General features: G+C 46.8%; 1 protein-coding gene and 1 long non-coding RNA gene across 14 annotated transcripts in view; one reads left to right on the forward strand and one right to left on the reverse strand.

The window, feature by feature from the left end:
- LOC143901140 (uncharacterized) overlaps positions 1 to 22452 on the forward strand; it is a 153772-nt gene that overhangs the window by 123077 nt on the left and 8243 nt on the right. For 10 of the 11 annotated variants that reach the window (XR_013257988.1, XR_013257985.1, XR_013257984.1 and 7 more), the window contains one exon: positions 14605 to 14695. This is a non-coding gene — a long non-coding RNA (uncharacterized LOC143901140). Of the gene's footprint in view, positions 1 to 11071; positions 11656 to 14604; positions 14696 to 22452 lie in introns of those variants that run through there. The other variant, XR_013257991.1, reaches the window with a different exon arrangement.
- Positions 324 to 10881, reverse strand: LOC143901130 (uncharacterized). Of its 3 annotated transcripts, XR_013257982.1 has the most exons (4): positions 10442 to 10881; positions 9466 to 10330; positions 6237 to 7794; positions 326 to 1707 (listed from the first exon to the last, which is right to left on the reverse strand). XR_013257982.1 is itself a non-coding variant. In XM_077413114.1 (2 exons), the coding sequence occupies exons 1-2, from the start codon at positions 10827 to 10829 to the stop codon at positions 9471 to 9473; spliced, it is 1248 nt and encodes a 415-aa protein (XP_077269240.1). In that variant the 5' UTR covers positions 10830 to 10881; the 3' UTR covers positions 5694 to 9470. The 3 variants fall into 3 exon arrangements, 1 of the variants encoding a protein (XP_077269240.1); XR_013257981.1 differs by having other exon boundaries at positions 324 to 1707; positions 6237 to 10330; XM_077413114.1 differs by lacking the exon at positions 326 to 1707 and having other exon boundaries at positions 5694 to 10330.

Below are 22452 nucleotides of genomic sequence, written 5' to 3' on the forward strand. Positions count from 1 at the left end.
GCGTTTACAGCGTGGACAAGGCTTGTAATTATCGTATTACTAGATCCATGTCGGCGTTTTAATAGTTCTCGCACGCGGTTGCGCACGACTGCGACGATCTTCGCGCCGCGATGGCGTCTTACGTAATTCTCCGTTCTCACGGTATGACTCCGCTCGCGAAACGGAATACAGCTACTATCTGTCCGCGTCTTCTCGTTCCGACGTTTCCTCCTGGAGCCGCGCGGCGCGGCGCGGCGGTATCCCCTTCGGCTCGCTTGACGATGATTCATAAACTCGGTCGCGCCTAGCTCACGACGGACAAATTCGAGATGGAGGATTCTACCTACGCGCGAACCCATAGATCGAGGTCACAAGGAATATATTCCAGAGGGGGTCATCACGTTGTTTTGCAGTGTTGCGCGATTATGCGGCAATTAATAATCGCCTTATAATTGATTCTCCGCAATGATAGAGTAAATTATTTGATAATCAATTAAATTAACGTCACCGATTCTTTTGGGCATAATGCTATACAATTTTTACGACGTGGTAATCGATTCTGTCACAATATATATTTAAGTATGTGTGGGGGTGATAGTATTATAGAAATAATTTTGTTATGAAATACTGATTTCGGTAAACCATCTATTTATTGTAGCCGATAATATGGAACCTTGACATTTCACTCAAAATACACATTGATTTCATACTATTATTAAAGCTTTCGTCCAGGCAACCGAATGTTCCATGAACCATGTGGGATGAACAACGTATCGTCACAGTTTGCGATCGGCTCACTCGCGATAGCATCAAGTATTTATAATAGTATATTCTTCGTCATCACGAAAAAGGTTTTTGATAATAAATATTACTTTCAAATTAATTTCTAAATAATGCAGTAACTTATTATTGGCAAAAATATGCTAGTAGGTATATATAAAATTTCAAATAGGTTCGACCAATTTTATAATTAACCCATTTATCTTATCATTAATATCGTATTATTCTTCAGTCAATAACGTTATTAGCGTGACTACGTCAGCTCTTAAGTCCCCTTAAAAGGCACCTACGCTCGTTATCGATGTATTTCTCATATCTCTACGCTCGATATCCGTATACAAAAATAATTGGACAAAGTCTTTATCCCCGCAAAAAAAAAACTCGATTGTACGTAGATTAAAACGACATGGCGTGTCAGGATAGAAAGCAAACGGGGGACTTTAGCAACGTTTTGATGGCGCCGGCCGTCCAACCGGAACGATACTCTGTACGGATTTACGGCCCTGCCTGGCCTCCTAGACTTAGACGCATCTTCTCCGTCTCTCCTCGAGAGAAATGAAAGCGTCGATGTTTCTAAAGCAAGGAGGCAGCAAGAGGCATGGAGGCGAGCGCCCGTCGAGTGACTAACGATCCTCGTGACTAACGCTCTTGTCTATCGGCGGCGCTAATTCGCCGTTTCTCGCGCGTCGAGTGATTCACGGGGGTCCATGAGCGTAACGAGGAGGAATCGCTCGTCACGGTAAGCACAGAGCGCGCATTATGTTCTTTCGCTCGATCGCTCTCGTTCCGACAATTACAGAGTCGCTCATTGTTGTCCTCCTCAGTGGCGCGATTTAGCGCGCTTACCCGCATGACGACGATGACGACGAGACGACGATGGCTCGTTCGAATCGATCGTTCGACGGTGAATCGTGCGTGGAACGGATCTCGCCTTCCCGGCGAAACGACCTGGGAATCGACGGGAAATTATTTGTTAGATAAATTTCGACATTGAGAAAAATATATCTGCATACTGTGTAGGAACGTTCGGGTCGCGCTTCGCAGTCACGGTGCTCGAAGCAAGTGGCGTTCGTATTCGACTCGATTCGCAGTGTTTCCTGAAAATACAAGCCCCGCTTCTTCGAGTGAATCGAACAATCGCCACAATCGCGAGAGTGTGATTGAAAGACCTGACGTCCCTGTCTCTCTCTCTCTCTCTCTCTCTCTCTCTCTCTCTCTCTCTCTCTCTCTCTCTCTCTCTCTCTCTCTCTTTCTCTTTCTCTCTCTCGGATCGCATACATTAACGCGCCGCGACCGATATCATCGCCGTTCGCCATTTATCTCGGAGCTCTTCCTCCGCTCTCATATTCCTCCATTCTTTCGCTCCTTTTTTCTCCAGCGACAGCGCGAAGTTCGGGTGCGGAAGAAAATTCGTTAAATCACTCGCGCCGCGCGAGTGTGCGCGAGGCGGGCGTTCAAGCACTCGGATAAGCGTGTCCCTGACGAGCCGGAGCTCTCGTCGTCGGGGATTCACGGCGAGCGGAGCACAAAAGGAGGGAAAAACGGTAACGACGCCTGCGAGCGGAGGCCTGCGGGCGCGTGTGACGACGACGACGACGAATATACGTGTCGCTGTTACACGAGGGAGTAAACGGCGCATCGCAACAAACCGGGGATCTACAACGCCGGTACAATGTACATATACGCACACGCCGCGCATACGTTTTATCTCGACGTGTGCGTGTCCGTCACACGCGTGTACGTCTCGTCCCGCTCGCGATTACGCGTTGCGTAACGCCGACGTACCGTCGATGCACGTGATTCACGCGCCTGTGCACGTAAATGCGGTATCCGAGGCGCGCCGAGAATATCGCGCATTCGAATTCGAAAGCGCTAGAGCGGCGAGATTTACGTGTTTGAAAACAGTGTGAAAAAAGAAAAATAACACGAAGATCTTGATAGAGACCGAAAAATCATGTTAAGCAGGATCGCGTGGCACACTCGCCGAGCCGGTTGGAGAAACACACGTCTGACATTCCGCCGTTTTGTCTTTCACGCCTGACTTGTATTCCGCAAGAAAAGTGCGAGATTTTCTGGAAGGCGCGGGGATCCGGAGCGGGCCGCTTTATCGGGTTCGTAGTAGATCGGATACCGAATGTAACTCTATCGGCCGATATTCTGTTACTCGGCGTCCTTGGCGATAACGCCCGTGCTTTCTTTCATTCCGCAATTGCGCGTCACTGCCTGTCCCTTTTACCACGGTTGCTTGGGTCTAGTTTCGTATCTTGAGAGCTCGAGCAGGAAAAGAAGAGAAAAGAAAAGGCGAAAGGGAGAGAGAGAGAGAGAAAGGGAGAGACAGAGACTGAGAGAAAAAGAGAGGAGGCGTGTAAGCCGCGTTGTGCTTGTGTGCTCGGAAATGGTCGACTCGGCTGTGCGACGACGAAATGAATGACTTCGGCATTGAAGTAAAAACTGCGGTTGAATCTCGGCTGTCAGTAACGCGAGTAAGTGAGGTGTAATAAATGTGTTTCAATTACCAATCTGAGCCCGCGCGTTAACGGATCTTGGGGAAGATTGCTTGTAGCGTTTCTTTTTCTTTTTAACCATGAAAACTCTCGATCGTGCATGCATGTGCATGGCGCTCTTATTTGCTTAAGCTTCGGCGAGAAGGGAAGAAATTCCGCGAGAAAAGTTTTATTCCGCGATATAAATATAAATATCCATAAGATATACTTTCATTTCAATTAACGTAATTATTTTCGTACCTTCGAACAATTAAAACTTTTTTGCGCGGCTTAAAATTAAAATCACTTAATAAGTTTTATTATTAAGCGCTTATCCACTCTCCAGCGACGAAGCTCCGAGCGTTCTTAATCCTTTGTGCACTCCTGTTTACGAGGACCGCCGTTTAATGGATAAATGTAATACGATGCTTTGCATCTAGATTCTATGGTGTATTAAAGCACGCTGTCTCTTAATTTATCTTTGCGTGAAGGAAAGTGTCTTCAATTCGGTTCTCTTTCTTCGCTTCTCTTTTTAAAATATCCTTATTGCATTAATTTGACCGACTTCATGGGAAATAAAAGTTTATTAAGAAACAAACTTTTATAAACCCTTTTTTCGTATACTTGGTCCGTCTACTTATATCGAAAAGAATATGCATCAGGCAAATGGTTAATAACGGAAACTCGCGGAAGTGGGATTTGCGAAAATACGAGATTCGTTTCAATGAAATACGAATCCGTTCCGTGGCGGTGTACCGGGAAGAGCCGTTGAAGTTCGCGAACTGCTGACAAGAATTTGTAGCAGAATTCGCTGTTGGTTAACAGGCTGTCTAGGACAGCGAAAAACTCGCTCGCTGTAACTTCCTGAATTAGAATTCGTCTTTTTCTTGCAATAGGAAACTGGAATTAACGCCGTGGACAAGATTGAAGGCGAAAGTAAAAGTGGAATTAGGAATCTGCCCCTTTGAACTGAAATTGGCTTATATGCTTTTGGGCTATGCTTTCGATTTATAGACTGAAATCGAGTTTACCTAGCTTTGAGACAAGAACTCCATATAAAGTATACGAACGTGGCCGGTTTCTCTTCCGATCGTCGAGTCGCGGGAGAGAAGATTCGTTGATTAATGAAGACTATTATAATCCAGTTACGTAATAGGATTCTGCAACCGATTGTAAGTTGACGTTATGGCGTATCCGAGTATTTCCGCGCAATAACAGTTCGCCTTACTAATTTTGCGCTCCCATTCCGAGAAGAATTAACAGTTCGCCCACGATACATTTCCTTGTCTTATTATCTGCTGCATCTTACATTAGCGCGTCTTCGCTCGATGATCTTTTGCTTTCATTGTTACATTAACCGATTAGCTGTTGAAGATATATACGTCGAAAAAAGAGCGACGTATGTTCGGAATTGTCCTTTTCTAGTGAAATCACCGTTTTTATTTGAAAATCTACTGTTTGCTTCGTAAACATATGGTGTGACAGTTACGTGTCGACACGAATAGGCACGGCAGATGTTACTGAAATAACGCGAAGCTTACTTGGGATCTCTCTCTCTCTCTCTCTCTCTCTCTCTCTCTCTCTCTCTCTCTCTCTCTCTCCGCCGAAATTATCTAATTATATTGTAGTATAGTTTTGTTTATATCATCATTTTTATTTCAAAGTTTAATGTTTATTTTGTTTTTCGTGTACATTTACTTTTGTTATTCATTAATTGCCTAAAGTCTGTGACTATGGCATAAAATAAATAAATCAATCAATCAATCAATCTCTCGGGGGATAACCGGACTACGTACTACAAAACTATATACTTTTCCGCGAAAGCTGCGGGCGAGGAAAACCGCGATGTAGAGATACAACGGCAAACAATACCTTCCGGGCACGCCCTTCCGAAGCTGCGAGTTTGCGTAACGCATGATTCACACGTATTTATATCCAACCTGGATACATTGTTGATACATTACATAGTCACGGTGGCAAAAGACACGCTCGCGAGCGCGCGGTGCATAGGCAATGAATCAGTGAGCGGTGAGGCGTGAGATTTGTGCTGTTAATTTGATTGTCGTTACTTTATTTGCCTTTCTCTCTCGCGAGAGAACGCAGCAGCCGAGGCCTCTTGCGGCTTCGAGATCTTGTCATTCGTTAATCTCCGAGACTTGCGTAAAATCGTCTCGTTCGCACGAAGCCGTTTCGTTTAGGTCGCTTAGTACTTGACGACGCACGATATATCATTCGGCAAATATTTGACTGACGTTATTGCGATTGTGTATGAGCTACATTACTACATTAGCTACGTAAATATATATTACGTAAATATATTCGGATAATCTTGTCGCGCGTAATACGCCGACCTTGCTCGATATAACCAACTTGTTCGACATGCATTTATGCCGCTGCCGTTATTTAACGGCCTATATCACTTGGAGAAATACCGCGATGCATTTTTTTTGTCACTTTTCTTCTTTTACGCAACGACACACAGCGTTATTTAACAACTGTGAATGCTACCAGTTGAATAGACGGATATATATTCACGTTCGTATATTTACAACTCGATTTCGATATAAAAAAAATTTTTTTTACGCTTGTCAAAAGCTTCGTGTATAGAAATAAATTGTCCCACAATCGCCGATCGAAAACAGGATAACGGCGCGACGTAGCGCGATAGAACGCGAGAGTTTGCAGCATAATGCAATGTAGGTGTCGCATGCAAGGACGCCACGATCGTCTCGTGTAATTCCAGTTGGTTATTCAAGGAGGAAAAACACTAGTTAGTATTGCGCGCGTTGCCGCGGCGAAACGCCGCTCCGCTGCCGACCGTGTCGGAGCTTTAATTTTATGGGATCTCTTAAAGTGTCCGGCGTAATGTGAATTTATGTGACTTGAACGCTGCGGGGGAACGGGACGCCGGACAAACAATCGAATCTCGTGTGGATAACAATTTTACTTCGCTCCAAGCACATTTTATATAATCTAAAGATTAAACGAACTTACCAAGTGAAGTTCGATCTTGATTATGCCGGGGGTCTCGTCCGGATGAATAACATGGTAGTCGTGCTCTGTGCACGTCTTCTGACAACAGTGTTCAGAGATTCACTAAATCGAAGGCCCCGCGCTCAGGTGGCGCGGCAGGCCCGAGGCGCTGCGCCGTAGCGCCCCGGCGTGGCGCCGTCTCCTTCATTATTCAAAACCGGGGCAAATCATGGGCGAGTCCTCGTCGTTCCAGGTGGCGGGATTACTGGGTGGGAAGTTCATCCGGACGAGACCCCCGGCATAATCAAGATCGAACTTCACTTGGTAAGTTCGTTTAATCTTTAGATTATGCCGGGGGTCTCGTCCGGATGAATAACATGGTAGATGTTTAAAGAATGATTTGCCCTATCGTTGCGGATAGCGAATCTGGTAGCTGGTGTTTATGTAAAGAGTTGATCTTGTCAGGGATCTTCATATGCAGTTTATTATGTCCCGCAGTGGGGTTTTTTTTTTTTTTTTTTTAACACATTTGGAGTTGTGCAATGCAAGAAGTATGAGTAATGTAAAATATAAGGCGTTAGTCTGACAGAACAGCATTCGCAAAGGCGTGTGTATCTACTATTGGACGGTTGTAAAATTTTGCGAACGTTCGGGATTCGGCGGACCAGCCCGCTGCTCTCTTGATTAGATCTATAGAGACGCCTTTTTTGGCCGCGAAGGATGTGGAAGCGTGGCGCGTACTGTGTGCGGTGAAGTTTCCGTCCACTCCGCATTCGTTTAGCGTCTCGCGAATCCACCTGCTTATAGACTGTACGCCTACTGCTTTGTGCGGTCGCTTGAACGAGATGAACAGTTTGTCGCAGTTATCTGGCCGTAGGTTTTCTGTGCGGCGCAGGAAATGTTCCAGGAGGTTAACGATACAGAGATTGCTGCGTTCCGTGAACCGCGAAAAGATCAGGAGTGGTTGGCGGCGGCCTGGAGCGGACGTTTTGATGCGATCGGGGACCGTAATGATCATTTTTTCTTCCGTGATGGAAATTTGTGAGCGTCTAAGTGCTGCTAGTGTTTGGCAGCGTTGACCCGAGCCTAGGGCAAGGAGAAGAGCCAGTTTCTTTGTGACTCTCTCCAAGGAAAGGTCTTCGTGCGGAAAAAATGTTCCGAGTTTCGAAATAACGGGAGCAGGATCCCAGATGTGATCGTATCTGGGCCGTGGCGGCTTCAGGACGCTCGCACCCTTGCAGAATCTCTTTATGAGAGGGTCTTCGCCGATTGTGTTGCAGGATAGCAATGAAATGGCTGATCTCGAGGTATTGAGGGTAGAAAAGGAGCCCGCTCTTTCAAGTTCCTCTGTCAGGAAGCCGAGAACTTCTGATACCTTTGGGAAGAATGGCGAGGTCTTGTGTATCCGACAGAATGACCACCAGGCCCGTATGGGGCGTGTATATTGCTTCAGCGTTGATGGAGCAAGCGACGCTAGTAGTGCGTCTAGTGAGGGCTCCGGTACCTGGCGGATCCTAAACGCCTCCCTGATAACCTGGCTGCACCCAGGAAAAGCGTCCTGTGTGCTGGATGTTTCTTCCTAAGAGGGGCAGACAGAAGAAACTCAGAAGGTGCGAATCTAATTGGTTCGGATATTAGCAGGCGGCGAAAAAGAGGGAACCAGGCTTGTGAGGGCCACCATGGTACCACCAGGGTTCCCTCCGCTTCGTCGTCGACGATTTTTCGCAGGACGCGGGGGATTAAAATGAACGGGGGGAAAGCGTAGAAGTAGATTTCCTTCCAGGACAAGGTGAATGCATCTACTGCAAAGGAGCCCGGGTCAGGGATCCAGGACACGTAGCGCTCACATTTAGTGTTGAGCAGTGAGGCAAAGAGATCGACGTCGAAAGGGCCGAAGTGCTTAGAGATGTCGTCGAACGCGTGGTCCGAGAGTGACCACTCTGTGTCGGTATCCGAGCGCCTGGATTCCTTGTCTGCGATAACGTTTTCGACTGAGTAGTATTTCGCAGTTTTGGAGACTTGTGGCGAAGCATTTTAGACCGAAGAAGGCAGCTTTCAATTCTAGCGCGTTAATGTGGAGGGCCCTGTCTGTCTCCGACCACCAACCGTGAGCTCTGTGTGGGCCACAGGAGGCTCCCCAGCCTGACAGAGAGGCGTCCGAAAAAATTTCTAGCGCGTAACTACAGGTGCAGATGCGATTGTCCTGGTGTGGCTTAGACAGAGTCCTGCGCCACCATAAGAAATCCTCTTCCAGGACCTCGGAAATACGCATTACCGCCGCGTAGGAGTTTGTCTCTGATAGCGCCAAGAATTTCTCTCTTTCGAATCTTTTGGTGTAAAGAAGGCCGTAGCGCACGGCCGGGCACACAGAGACGAGAGAGCCGATCATCGCTGCGAAGTCTCGAATCGTGGAATGGGATTTTGAGGCAAATCCTGTTATCATTTTGAGGAGTTTCTCCCTACGTGTTTCGGGAATCGCGATGGACTGCCGTTCCGAGTCGAAAATGAACCCCAAGTATTTCCTTTTCCTCGCTGGATCTAATTCAGATTTCCTGAAGTTGATTATGAACCCTAGGGATGACAGGAGGTTAATGTACGCCCGTACATTGGCACGGCACTTGGCTTTGAACGAGTCTAGGAGGAGGAAGTCGTCCAAGTAAACCACGGATTCAAATCCTTCTTCGCGGAGAAATGTTACCACTGGCCGAATGATTTTGGAAAAAATATATGGCGCGGTGGAAAGACCGAAAGGTAATGACGCGAATTCGTAAGTCACCCCTCGCCATTGGAATCTGAGAAATTTTCTGTGAAGAGGGTGGATCGGGACATGGAGATAGGCATCCTCAATGTCCAGCGTGGCCATTTCTGTGTTGGGGAGCATCAGGCGCACCACTGTCCTCCAGTCTTCTAGCTTAAAATGAGGAGGAGAGATGTATGAATTCAGTTCTTTCAAGTTCAGGATGAATCGCATGCCTCCTGAGGATTTTTCTCGCAGGAAAAATGGGGATAAGAACTGATCCACTGATGGCTCTACAGTGACCACGGCGCCTTTTCTCAAGAGGCGGTCGATTTCTCGATCGCAGTGCGCGGCCTCTGATGGGGACAGTTTTGGTTCGTCGAGAAAAGGTCTCATCTGTGGCGGAGAGGAGAAAGGTATTTGGTATCCCTGGATAGCCCCCAACACTACGGGATCCGTTGTTATCTTTTTCCAGTTGTGGAAGAAATGGGCCAGACGGCCCCCCAGTCTTACCGGAGCTAGCGGCGTCGGCGGGAGCGGGAGCGAGAGCGGGATCTCCGGGAGCGGCTCGATGTAGAGCGTGCCCCTGCTCGGCGAGCCGACGAAGTGTTCTGACGGGCAGGGGCTCTCCCTTTTCCCGAAGTCTTTTTCTGCTGACCCGGCTGCTTCGCGGGCTGTTGTCTTGCCGGCTGCGGGTTAGGTTTCGTTACTACCGGCGCGGGTCTCAGGAGGTCACGCGCCGCTTTCTCGCATGCCTGGGCGTCTTTCAGTTCCTCCGCGAATGCAGTTCCGAAGAGCCACTCGTCGATGGGAGCGTCGTCCGCGACGCCTTTTCCCATGAGGCTGAGCGACGGTTTGATGAATGCTCGCCTTGCCAGAGAAAGGCGATATTGATGGTCTGCGAGCAGGTATAGCCCTTCTGCCAGCCGTCTTAGTACTGGATTGACGCTTTCGGGCAGCTGTTCTCTTACCTCCGGTGCCAGAAGCTCCGCGATGGCAGATCCAAAAGCGTTCAAGGATGCTGCCACTTGAACCTGTGCCGAAGCTTGATGTTCGTCTCGTTTCACTACCGAGGCTGCCGTTTTCAGAGCCGGGGTTAGGAGTTTATTAAGCTTCGGTGGACCCAGTACGGCGAGGTGTCCCGTCGCCTCGTGCTGTTTTAGCAGTCCAGTGCGCTGCTCGTCTACTAAGCCCTTGCGAGCTGTGCTTTGGACAAAGTTGAGCAGTGCGGAGGGCCATGGGCAGTCAGGCGGTGGCTTCTCCAGCGGACCGAACAGCTCGTCCATCAGCGGGTCATGACCCGTCGCTGATTCTCCCTGAGCGGTTCGCGACCCTTCCAGGAAGGAGACAGAACGGTCCTGCGTTACCTCGGGGGACCCTGAAAGCATTAGTTGCGTCAAGCAGTGCGGAGAGGCGCGGAGTCGGTTATGTCCCCTCTTTGCCAAGAAGCCGACAACAGTCGGGGTCGAGGGTCACTGAGGGAACATACCTGGTTCGCGGCCCCGGTTACTAAGAACCGTCTCCCCCTCTCCGCACGGGTCCGTGGCCGAAGGCTGGGCTGCGTCGGGCTCGGTCGACACGGTCGTCCTAACCTCAATGGACGTGAGACGTTCTTCTTGCTGTGCGAGCTTTTCGAAAATTTTCTCGAGTACCTGGTTGGTAGGAGGTGACCGCGGATGGCTCGAGGAACAGCTAGATGTCCGACTGGATGCTCGAATGGGTGATCTGCTTCTGGTTCTCTCGCGGGCGTGACGGCGGGCGTGCCGTTCCGTCTCGCGAGATTTACGGCGTGATTTTCGGTCTCGCTTGCGAGAGCGACGGGACCGAGAACGCTGTCCGTCTCCAGACAAGCGATCTCTCGACTTACTTCTAGCCATCGATGAAGAATAACACCGAAATTATCTAGAAAACACCAGCTAGCGTGTTGTCGTTGCGAGCAACAGAAACACAATGGAGGAGACGGCGCCACGCCGGGGCGCTACGGCGCAGCGCCTCGGGCCTGCCGCGCCACCTGAGCGCGGGGCCTTCGATTTAGTGAATCTCTGAACACTGTTGTCAGAAGACGTGCACAGAGCACGACTACCATGTTATTCATCCGGACGAGACTTCCGGCATAATCGACGCGTTTCTAACGCTAACCATCGTTCTTCTGCATTCCGTTGCACTTATCTCTAGTTAGTTAGATGTTCGCGCGACGACGACTTGTTCGCGTACAAACGATACGATACGTTGTAGGACAATACGTTACGTTGTACGTTACTATACATATACGAGTCGCTGTTTTATCCGGAAGCAAGTGACATACGACGGCAGTTTAATGTTTAAAGGCCTTTTGCGCCGGGATCGATTCGAATCGGCCGAACTATAAAGAGACAAACGCGCCTCGACCGTACGATTTTTCCATTTGTCTTTTTTTTATGGCAATTCGATTGTACCCGGCGATACGCGGCTACTCGGTATAACGACACGTTTCTGCAGCGAGGAGGCACGTGCCCCGAACACGACGGGCGATCGGATCGGCCCGGGGCCCTATCACCTGTTGGGAGGCAGGTGCGGGCGGCATTAAGTAATATGGGACCGTTGGAATACGCACACCGGCGCGCACCGGAAGGCCCGAATTCCCTCGAACGAGAAATACGGTTCCTCCTGGAAGGACCGTTTGAGATGGCGGAGTGAGCGGCGGTCTGGAGAACCCGAGTACAGGTGTGCGCGCCCTTAATATCCTTCTTCCTTTGATATCTTGATGCACAACGAATATTTACGAGAAATATATTTCAGGAAGTAATTTAGAATTTTTTTTTCCTATCAATTTATTCATTTTTTGTCATTACGAGCAACAGATCTCTCAACGGGAAAATTGACGTGCAAAACGAGTAAACAAAAATGTTAAAAACCTGTTACTTTTGTTTTTTTTTGTTAAATCTTATTTCCTACACTTGCTTAGAACGTTTATCGGTTTATTTTGTTTATTAAATCTGCCACTACTGCTACTCACAACGAATCGACCGTCGGTGCATTCTCCTTCCGCTGGAGCTAACAAGCTTGTTAGAACACGATTTTCATAATCTGTAGCTTTCGAGGGATGAATCTGGGTCAGATTCCGCGGATATAAAATTCCCTCAAACTCATCATGTCGTCAGGCAATCTATCAGTAACCCGCTCTTTAAGTTTGCTCGCTTACGCGGGAAAAATTCGCGCACGTCCTGGAGAATTAGATTGAACGAAATTCGAAAATGATATTACGCTTTGCTAAGTTTCTAGTTTTGCTCAGTTAAAATCGATCTCATTCAACAACGTTGCCCCTAGCACGTAACATATCTCGATTTGGGATAAAAATTCCATCAAAGAAAAGTCCATTCGTAATTGAATAAAATTTATTTTTCCTTCAAGTCAAGCGAGTTGCAGTGATACGATATAAAATAATTATCATAAAATATTGTAACATGATACACGGGAGAGACGGTCTTTTTCGCCAATTAAAATGCGACGTAAAATGGTATTAATGCCCCCCTCCCCTCGTGTGCATACATAAAATTCCCACAGTGATGTATAAAACTCGCATTATCTTAATTTGCGAGAAAAACGTGACTAAGCACGTCCACCATTATTCACGAGAGTTTTAAGTGTTATAATGATCGTTACCCCTTGCAAATTGCAGCATAGAAAAGCTTCTTTTCATACTTTCAGCCCGCCGAGTGACACGAAAAGATTCATTATTCGAAAACTCTAATATAATTTCAATCGCCGCAAATTCATTTAGCGCTCTCGCAATTATCCCACCGCAAGATGTTAATCGAGAAAAATCACGTGTATTATCGCTAATTGCAGCTTTATTGATCGGGGAAAAGCCGAAGGCTTGATCGCCGAAGGCGTATTGAGCGATGTAAACGGCACCTATTAAGCAATTAACTGTATATCTCCGCGGTGTCATCGGTGTCATAATTATCGTAAATCGCCGGTACTGAAACACCTATTAATCAGGAATTCTGTATCGTTCGCAACAGCGCTTTCCACGCTGCGGAGAATCTGAGCCATCCTATGCTTACCTAATTGACGAGAGTAACGAACGAACAAAACGTATAGGCAAGACGCGATAAGCCAAGCATGGCAAATTAATCGATAAAAATTTCTGTCTCTCCCCGCTGCTATTTATTTTAGCCATGTCGCGCCATACAAATTAGACGCGATAAAGATACGATGATTTAATTGGCGACACATGACACCTCAGAAAAACCGAAGAAAGCAAGGAAGAAAGAGATTGCCAGATTATATATTTTTCTCTTATCTTAAAATTGAAACGTCTGTATTTTGTATTTATGTATTTGTATTAAAGTATTTATTTTTTTATTATATAATTTTCGCTTTAAAACCGTCCCGTTCTTATTATCAATTTAACTAAATTATTTGTTAAAGAAGAAGTCGCGAAGCGTGAGCTGATGACACTTGATGAAATATCACAAATGATCATTGGTAAAATTATAAAAACAAATATATAGATATTATCTTTCTGGATCTTTATACTTTCTTTCTAATATAGGTAGGATGTTATTCGATATATAATTTAAGTGTCATAACTCTGTATATCGACGAAAATCTCGAAAATCTCGCGCATGTCTCTTTCGTACTTTTACCTCTCGGATTCTCGGTAGAGCTAGGGTAATAAACTGTGATAAATAGCGAGCGACAGTGACGCGTTCGACGAAGAATAACATCTCGTCCGTGTCGGCGGAGACGTAGGTACATCCGATGCATATGTACGCGCGGCACACATATGTATACGCGGATATGTCGCACGCGCGATATTATTGTGTTTGCCCCGGTATAATTCCACTAGCGTCACGGTGATAGCCGTGATAGTTGCATCATACGCGGGCATCTCTCGTCAAAGTGTTTCCTCGACGACGAGACCGATGTTGGAGCGCGTTTGGCGAGCACGCGCTCGCGCGCGAGCGAGCGAGCGATCGACCTGACGGATCGATCGATCGTGATTTACGGTCCTCATAAATAATGGCGATGCCTTCACGCCTCCGCGCAATCCCGGCGGGAATGTACATACAGCGAGGCAGAGGGGGACGAGAGGGAAAGAGGAGAGGGAGAGAGAGACGATCAAGTCCGCCGGCATGTTAAACGGTCATCGATCCGTCAAATTGTCGATTCTCTCCACCCGCGTCGTGCGGGGATTGGGGAACACTCTCTAAGCGCGCAGCGCAGGATGCGCTGCCTGTGCAGCACGCGTGCGTGTGCGTGCGCGCGTTACTCGTAGGTGGAGAGGATATTCTTTTTTCCGAATGCGGCGTTCGATGATGTTACGGCGATGACTCGGCCGGAATGTGGGCTGTGCCTACGTCTCTTCGACAGATGAGAGAGACTTGACACAGATCCCGGCGCCACGGGGGTCTAATATTTAATAGGGTCAATCAGAACAGTCGTGACACCGCAGCACTTTTTAATGATAATTGATGGTTGTCGCCCTTCTCAGTGATTTATAATGTTTATTAAAGAAATAATCACTCTTAACGGTTCTATAACTGCTCTTAATAGACTTTTACGATCGGAGATAGGTTTAAGTATTCCTTCAGACGATCGGAGAATCGTCGCACGATTAGTTTACCTCGATTCATTAATTAACAAAATATTTTCTTTCTGTTTTAGATGACGCGAAGGCAGCCCGTGAAGAAAATACTGCAAGGATCATACATATGCGCGAAAGTAATCGATGATCGAGCACGCCATGTGGAATAAAGTAAGAAATCCGAAATAGTTTACACATTATCAATACGATTTCAGGTATTACGTTATTAGTAATTACGATTGAATTAGAACGTTGAAATCCACGAATAATCAGAATTGGATCATAGATAATATTGTTCTCTCTTGATTAAACCGATCTGTATTATAATAGTAATCCACATTTGTATGGGGTGAAATGCGATTGTGCAGATGCCGGAATTGATCTAATACATTCGCGGCGTTCGATTGCCGCAAAACGCAATTAATTGTCGCGACTTGACTAATCATTTCTACAACGGTAAAACGCTTCTGCGCGCGACGTCCCGCGTTACCCATTATTGCTACCTGATTAATATAAATGATATTAATATTGATGAGAATGCAGATACTTAATTAACACGATATATTCAATTAAGCCCCGGCGCTCCACCGGCGGCAATTTCCCCAAAGTTCATTTTCCGCGAGCTAGGACCATTTTCCAGTTTATTTAGCCGATAACTGTTCCGGCGCGTCGCGGCCACCCTATGTAAATTCGGTTACGGCCGCCATGAGACACCTAACCGCACGAACGAGTGCGCAAAAATAACGCAAAAATATATATTCAATAAAGCGAAATGTGTGTGCGGTTACGATTACAGCACTCATGATCCTCGCGGGACTCTATTTCCAATTTGTTGGGCCTTTCATTGGTATCGCCGGCAGACAAATCGCGAAAGATCGAATTTTCACGTATATATTCGAAAGCAATTATTTGTCTGTCTCTGACGCGCGGATTTTTAATTTTTTCGATTTTTTTCCCTTTAAATGGATAATTGGATCTTTCTCTCTCGGACCCCTTAATAATTCTCGCGGCGCGAGATTTCTGACCGTGTCGCCTCGGTTTATTATTCGTATTCCCCGCTCTCGGTGATTCACGCGGTTTAGAACCACCGAGGCACACACATAAACACACACACACACACACACACACACACACACACACACACACACACACACACACACACACACACACACACACACACACACACACACACACACACACACACACACACACACACACACACATAAACACACACACACACACACCTGTCCGTAATAAAATTCTGATTTCGATGCCGGCGTCAACCCACCCGGGGTTGGCAAAAAAGGAAATAACGACAGGTCGCATCCGCGGCCGGGATTCGGGCCGAGACCGCCGCCGCCGCCGCTGCCGCGCGTACGTCCCCTCGTAAATTCACCACGAAGCGCGCGCACCCTTGTACCCGGCGCCGATCGGCGAGAAAATAAATTCCCCGGGATTGCAACCGTACGATCGGGGCTCGTGCAAAAAGGAAAAAGTTTCGCAAAAAAAGAAAGGGAAGAAAGGGAGAAAATTATACGCGCGCTTCGCAGTGGACATCCTACTCTTCCACTCTCTCTCTCTCTTTCTCCGTCTCTATTCTCATCCCTCTCTCCTCCGCTTTTTGTCCGCACGAGAACGGCGGCGGAGCATGTAATCGGATTTCAATGACGATACGTTAACAACATTCGGCCGTCGCCGATCTCGTCGCGTTGTCGGTAAGAAATTAGATTACCCCCGAGGAGAGAGGGGGGAAAGGGAAAGGAAGGGAAGGGGGATGTGCATACGCTGTTACACCGAGCTCGAGTGATGCTCCGTCGTCTCTTCGATGTATGAGGATCGATAATATCGGGCCAATCGGTATGCAATTGAACCTGATAGCGAGGCGCGCTGGATAATGTATATGAAAGTCTAAGCCACCGTCGTATCGCGCGAAATAGGGTGTTATATTTCTGTAGCGAGTATGGCGGGGATTATTATCATAGTCTCTTTTTTTTTTGTAACGGAACGCAATACCGTAAATGCTCGCGATTCCGAATTACGTTTCTCCTTTTGAAAAGCTTTAAAATAGACAAAATCCGTCTGAAAGATAAACATATGATAACTTGTAATTTCCAATCTTTGATTAGCATCAGAGAACGTAATTAAATGCAATAAGAAAGATCTATCACTTTTCAAATGGAGGGCGATAACAGGAAAATAGTACGCGCCTCTTCCCGAGCGAAAATTCAACGTTCGTCGGAAAATAGCGCTTGAACGCTGTTAAGACTCGAACGGGCGATCAATTCAACTTCGAAATCAAAATGGAAACCCGCACGGCACCCGTGGGAGATGTTCCCGTTGTCCAAAGGTCGAAGTGCATCGATGCGGAGAAGTGCAAAGGCGAACGAGCGCGCGAGCGAAGGAGGAGGGAAGGAGGACGCCAAGTGGACGGGGGGGGGAGGAGGGGGGAAGAGAACGAGTGAAAGAGGAACGAGAGCAGGAGAGAAAATCTGTGAAAGTGTGGCGATGTACAATTCGCTTGTTCGAGCGACTGAGCGGACTAGTTTCCAAACTGCCTGCAGCCCCGCTTTAAGTCGCTCTCAATGATCCCTTTGTTTAGTCACGGGATGGCCTTAATGATCGCTTGTGTCCCCGGTAATGTCACATTTTGTACGGGGTTTTACACTCCCTTTTCTTCTCCCCCCCCCCTCACCGCCCGGTTCTTTAACCATCGTCGTCCCTCTCTCTCGTCGGTTTCCCCTTCTTATATTGTGTCGCGACGAGTCGAGAGAGATGCATGCCACTCGCCTCCTTTCTCAGCCATTTACCGTCTTCATCATCTCTAACGTTCTAAACGCCGTCGTTGTTTCGCTTTCATTCCCCCCGCCTCTCTCGCGCGTCCATCTAACCCCGGTTAGCTTCCTATCTCCTTAACAGGTTTAGAACGATGCGCGATGCGAAACGTAGAATGAATGCGAGCCCAAATGTAAAAAAGAATGTACAATCTAAGAAATATTTCGAAGATTGAGAAGATGAAAGAGAAAGGAGAAAAGTTAAATGTCTCTAGACATTTTTCGCCATCATCAAATATAGGTTTCAGATTGAAAGTTCACAAAGTAGACATAACTATTACTGATACACTGAGAAAATAATTAATTAATTTTTAGTAGAGCGAGCGAGTTTAATTCCGCTTCGATTTAAAAATACCTCGAATTTCTCCGACGTCTCACGTGCGTAACAAGCGTTGTTTTTATAAAGCCTTGGCCAAAAGTTATTAGGCACTCTATATTTAAAATAAAGTTTTTTCAAAATAACATTTATTTTTGGAAGAAATAAAACATCGCTTAGCTTAGCTTCAACAACTTCCTTTAAGCTAATTTATAAAATAAATTTTAAATAATAAAAGTCTTTCCTGCTATTTTAGATTCGGTATAATGATCATGAGGGTGTCTAATAATTTTGGCCAAGGCTGTATATAATGAGTTAAAGTTTCTCTAAGATCGAAAGGAACGGTATGTTATTTTGCACCACGCTTTGTATATAAAAAATTCCACGGCAGGTATTCCGCCAGCGCAGCGATGCTTAGATCGCGCTCTCTCGAATTTCGGTCCTCTGTAAGCATATATCCGCTCCGTGCGCGAAATCTCTCATACATTTTGCGCATACTTATCGCGGATTTGCCGGTGGTGGCCTTCCCCTCGTCGCTATACGTACCTACATCCCTCCCGTTCCCTTAAACTTTTCATATAGCCACTCGTTTTTCTCGCTCTCAGGGACAAGCTTGCACGCTCGCCCGATATTCTTATGTTAAGCGACGCGAAGTGCCGTCGCGAATAAATTGCGTGGATAATTGCGCGGAACGGTTTTGACTAAGCCCACGCGGAGTATAACGCGGATACGTCCCATTATGTCGTGAGATATATACGCGCCCGGAAAGAGATTTCAAGACCTTCTTTTAATTGACTGCGACCGTTTACCGTTATAATCAAAAAGATTTAACCGACAGAAGCTTTATTGTTCCTTGAACTAATGCTACATAAATTACCAGGGTACTCAGAGATATATTATCTAGTTTATCTATTCAAATTAAATTCCAACATTTTTTTCACTAATAGTTTCATTTTTGAAATTAGCAAATATTTAAATTATTTTACTGATCAATCTACTAACAGATAAACAAGAACAAAATTAATGGGTTGCAACACTCTATTTTCTGCCGCATTTTGCTAGCTTTAAAAAAAAATTTGTAGCCTCGAATTCCGGATATATGTTTCGACAGTCGCCGTCTGCCGCGCGTTTTACGGCGATTCCGCGAATGTACGAATGGCTGGAAATTCCGAACGCGACGTCGCGATATCGCGACTTTGATGCCAAAAGTATTAATCGTCGGGAATTGCTCACGCGGGCGGATTGCGCGCGGGACGGCCGTAAAGCTTATTCGCAGCAGTAACGGATGTAGGGCCTCTCGTTACAGTTATTTACGCGTATGGGTTTACTGCCGTGTCCGTATATAGCGCAGCCTATATTTTAATTCCACGGGCAAACCTCCCTCGCACTTCGCCGTTTTCTTCGAGAGAGAGAGAGAGAGAGAGAGAGAGAGAGAGAGAGAGAGAGAGAGAGAGAGAGAGAGAGAGAGAGAGTACCCGCGTTCCATCGCGGCCCATCTGTTTTCTCTCATTACGTAAGACTCTATTCCGACCGATTATCTACTGCGCCGCTCCAATATGAGCAGCGCATCGCCATCGGTGTGAGAACGGGCTCGGGATGTTGCGGAACAAATAAACCGTTCTTTCCAACGCGAATGTTATCGCGATTTTTTCTTAATGAATCACTCTTGATAAGCGGTTATTATTAGTCCCGTCTCATTAAATCATTAACATTAAACGTTTCGACGATTGAGAGATTGATAATGAATTTTGTCGATTTTCCTATTTTGTTAAGGAGATCCTGTAGTGATATTTTCGTCAAAATTTTTTTACTAGAAGAAATTTTTTAATTGGCTTTACAGAATTGCAAAACTCTTTTACACAATTAAAGTGCAAAAATCTAGAATAGGGCAATCGATTTTATATCAAAAAATTATTTTTGCTATAGGATCCCTTTAATAAATACAATAATTATGTATTATGAGGGTAATCATAAAGAATTACCGAGAAAGAATCAACTTCGAGTTAGTCGATCTCGTTTAGTCTCTCATTTTTTTTTTTACATCCCAATTTTTACGTTTCATTGAATTTCGGTTATCGCAAACGCCGCGCCGCGCTTTCTCGAGCGTCCTCCGCCGCATTTTCGAGCCCGGTGAATCCGGAGCGAACGACGCAATTCAGCGGCGCGCTCGGAGGAACGCGAAGGAGAAGAGAGCGAGGAACGGCGGAGGCCGTGGAGGACGAACGCGGCGAAATCGTGCCGGCACTCTGCCGGCTGTTCTCCGCGCGCGGGATGACGTCATAAAGCTTATTTATACAGCCACACGTGCATGAGGCGTGTGGTCACGGCGTTGTCGCGAGTTGTTACCTCCGCGCGCGCGGCTAGAGCTCCGAAACGCCGCGCGACGCGACGCGCGGCTCGTGCGTGTGATTTTCTTTTTTCCGCTTCATCGTCCTCCGCGTGCCGAGGGGTGAGGTAGAGAGGAGGTGCGTCTCGCGTCTCCACACTCTCCAATCACGCACGCGACCTCGCGCTCGCTCTGGGACCGCCTCGCTCTCCCGCGCGACACGATTGCGTCAGGCCGATATAACGTCGCGTTACGAAATCCTGGAAAATCTACGGGTGCGCGCGTTTGAAAATATACGCCGAGCGGAAGCGGTGCGGCGGGATGGCGACGCGACGCGCGACACGACGAGGAAAAACAATAACGAGCCCGGGGGAAGAGTGGGCCGGGAATGTGCCGGACGCGCGGAATGGCTTCGATAAAAATATTGCGTACAACGGAGATGACGCAACGTCCCGCGCGCCAAACGAGACTTATCACTTATCACAGAGCCGGCCTAACGACGGTGATGCAAGCCGGTGATGCAGCCTGCAATCGGGTCTCTTGGGGATCAAATTTTTCATGTACGATTAAGATGATTTAAAAAAAAAAAAAGACATTTAGAAATATTAAAAAGGAATTCGGACGTTTACAGCTTTTATTTCGTATTATTTTTTATTTTGTTACATTTTGTCGAACCAGTTCGTTATCATTTATTTGCGAAGCGTACGTCGCGAATGCTAACGAAATTTGCTAAATTGCTCGAATCATTTTCTTTCCTCGCATTGAAAAGAACAATATTTTTTTAAAGTCGTTTCTTTTATAATATAACAGTTGACTTCGTGATAATTTGTCTCTCAACATTTGTGGACTGTATTTTCAATTCGTTCGCGTTTAGAGAAACGGAGAAACGTCACCGGCATCTTCGGCGGCATTTTGCGTTATGATTCAACGAGGCGATCTAATTCTGTGTAGTATGACTGCTCGCTGCGCTACGTGTGCGGAATTCGCTCGCGCGCGGTAGGAACCGCGTGTGGAAGGTCCGTACGCGACGTGATGGTACAACAAAGTGGCACAATGTTTGGGATAGATACACGCGTTGTTAGGTGCCAGCGCATCGTCGTCGTCGGTTGGAGAGGTTTACACGAGGACGCGCCATTCCGCCGCGCGCGCGTCGAAAGCCGGCGATTGCGCGTTTCGGTATGTGGAGCATTGAGACGAGCTACCCGACGTTGTGTCGCATCAAAGGAGCGCGATTACGTCGTGATGCATACAATGAAATCTACGTCCCCTTCAGCGACCCTCGAGTACGTCGAATCGCTACGAGAGCATCGCGGCGCTACGCCGAAGATTACGCGTCCCGAATTCTGAGGACCGCCTATCCGCTCCCCGAAGTTGCCTAACGGCGCGAAGAAGGGTCTTTCCGTAAAAAAAAAAAAAAAAAAATACTGACAACCATACATGTATTTCATAATGCAACACTGTAATTTTGTGTACCCTGTATTTCATAGTGTAACACTGTTAACACTGTAATTTCATAGTGTCCAAATTATACTCATTTGGAATGATTTTTAATCATTCCTGTAGGTCGCCACTGTTCCCACTCTATATGTCGTTAATTTAACTAAACTTAATGAAGTTAAATTAATACTGTTTTGTGTTGAAATAATAAATTTCGACACACAAGGCATTTACAAATAACGAAATGTTATTTAACTCAAGGTATTGGTTTAAATTTCGTCTTTTAACATTTAACAAGTGTATGAATCGCCGAATGCACACGTAAAGGCGCGTCGCGTTAGCTCGTTTCTATCGGCGCCGACCCGCGTGTTTCATTAATTGGCACATCAAACGCGGATATCATCGCGGTGATAAACATCTCCGAAGAAGATCGACGAGGTGACGAGCGGGCGGACGATTTCGCAGAATTTCGTAATCTAGGTCGTCTTATTTCTTGCGGGGGAAGAGAACACACGTGAATCAAGCAAATCATATTTTCCTGAAGCGGATTCTTAGTCCACCCACTCTCTCTCTCTCTCTCTCTCTCTCTCTCTCTCTCTCTTTCTCTCTCTCTCTCTCTCTCTCTCTCTCTCTCTTTCTCTCTCTATCTCACTTTCCCCATCCGGCGGTTCGCGGAGCGATTATGTTGAAATAACTCGCGGTACGTGCGCGAAAAAGCTTCCACGACTCGGCGATGCTCGCCGTCGGCCATAAAGCCGGATAAGCCGGGTGATCTATTTCGCGACGCTGAAATGGCGTCGTCGGACTTTAGCGTCGTCCGGACGGCCGGATGCGCCGTTTTTCTTATTCGTTTCCGTCTCCTCTCCGCGTCTCCGATCGATCGATCTATCGCTCCCGTATGGGGACAGTCCGAGGCGCGCGAAAACAAGACAAAAGCGTATACATCATCGCCGGCCAGGTGAATCTTCTCGCGCAGCATCGTAAATAATAATGCTAATAAGATCAGCATCGATCGCAA

The sequence above is a fragment of the Temnothorax americanus genome, unplaced genomic scaffold (assembly GCF_048541705.1).
Source record: "Temnothorax americanus isolate GAGA-0224 unplaced genomic scaffold, ASM4854170v1 Scaffold32, whole genome shotgun sequence".
Lineage (NCBI taxonomy): Eukaryota > Metazoa > Arthropoda > Insecta > Hymenoptera > Formicidae > Temnothorax > Temnothorax americanus.

Coding starts and splice junctions, on each gene's coding strand:
- LOC143901130 (XM_077413114.1), bottom strand. CDS start 10,829: ATGGCTAGAAGTAAGTCGAGAGATCGCTTGTCTGGAGACGGACAGCGT. Junction 10,331..10,441: donor TAACCGGGGCCGCGAACCAG/GTATGTTCCCTC, acceptor TAATGCTTTCAG/GGTCCCCCGAGGTAACGCAG.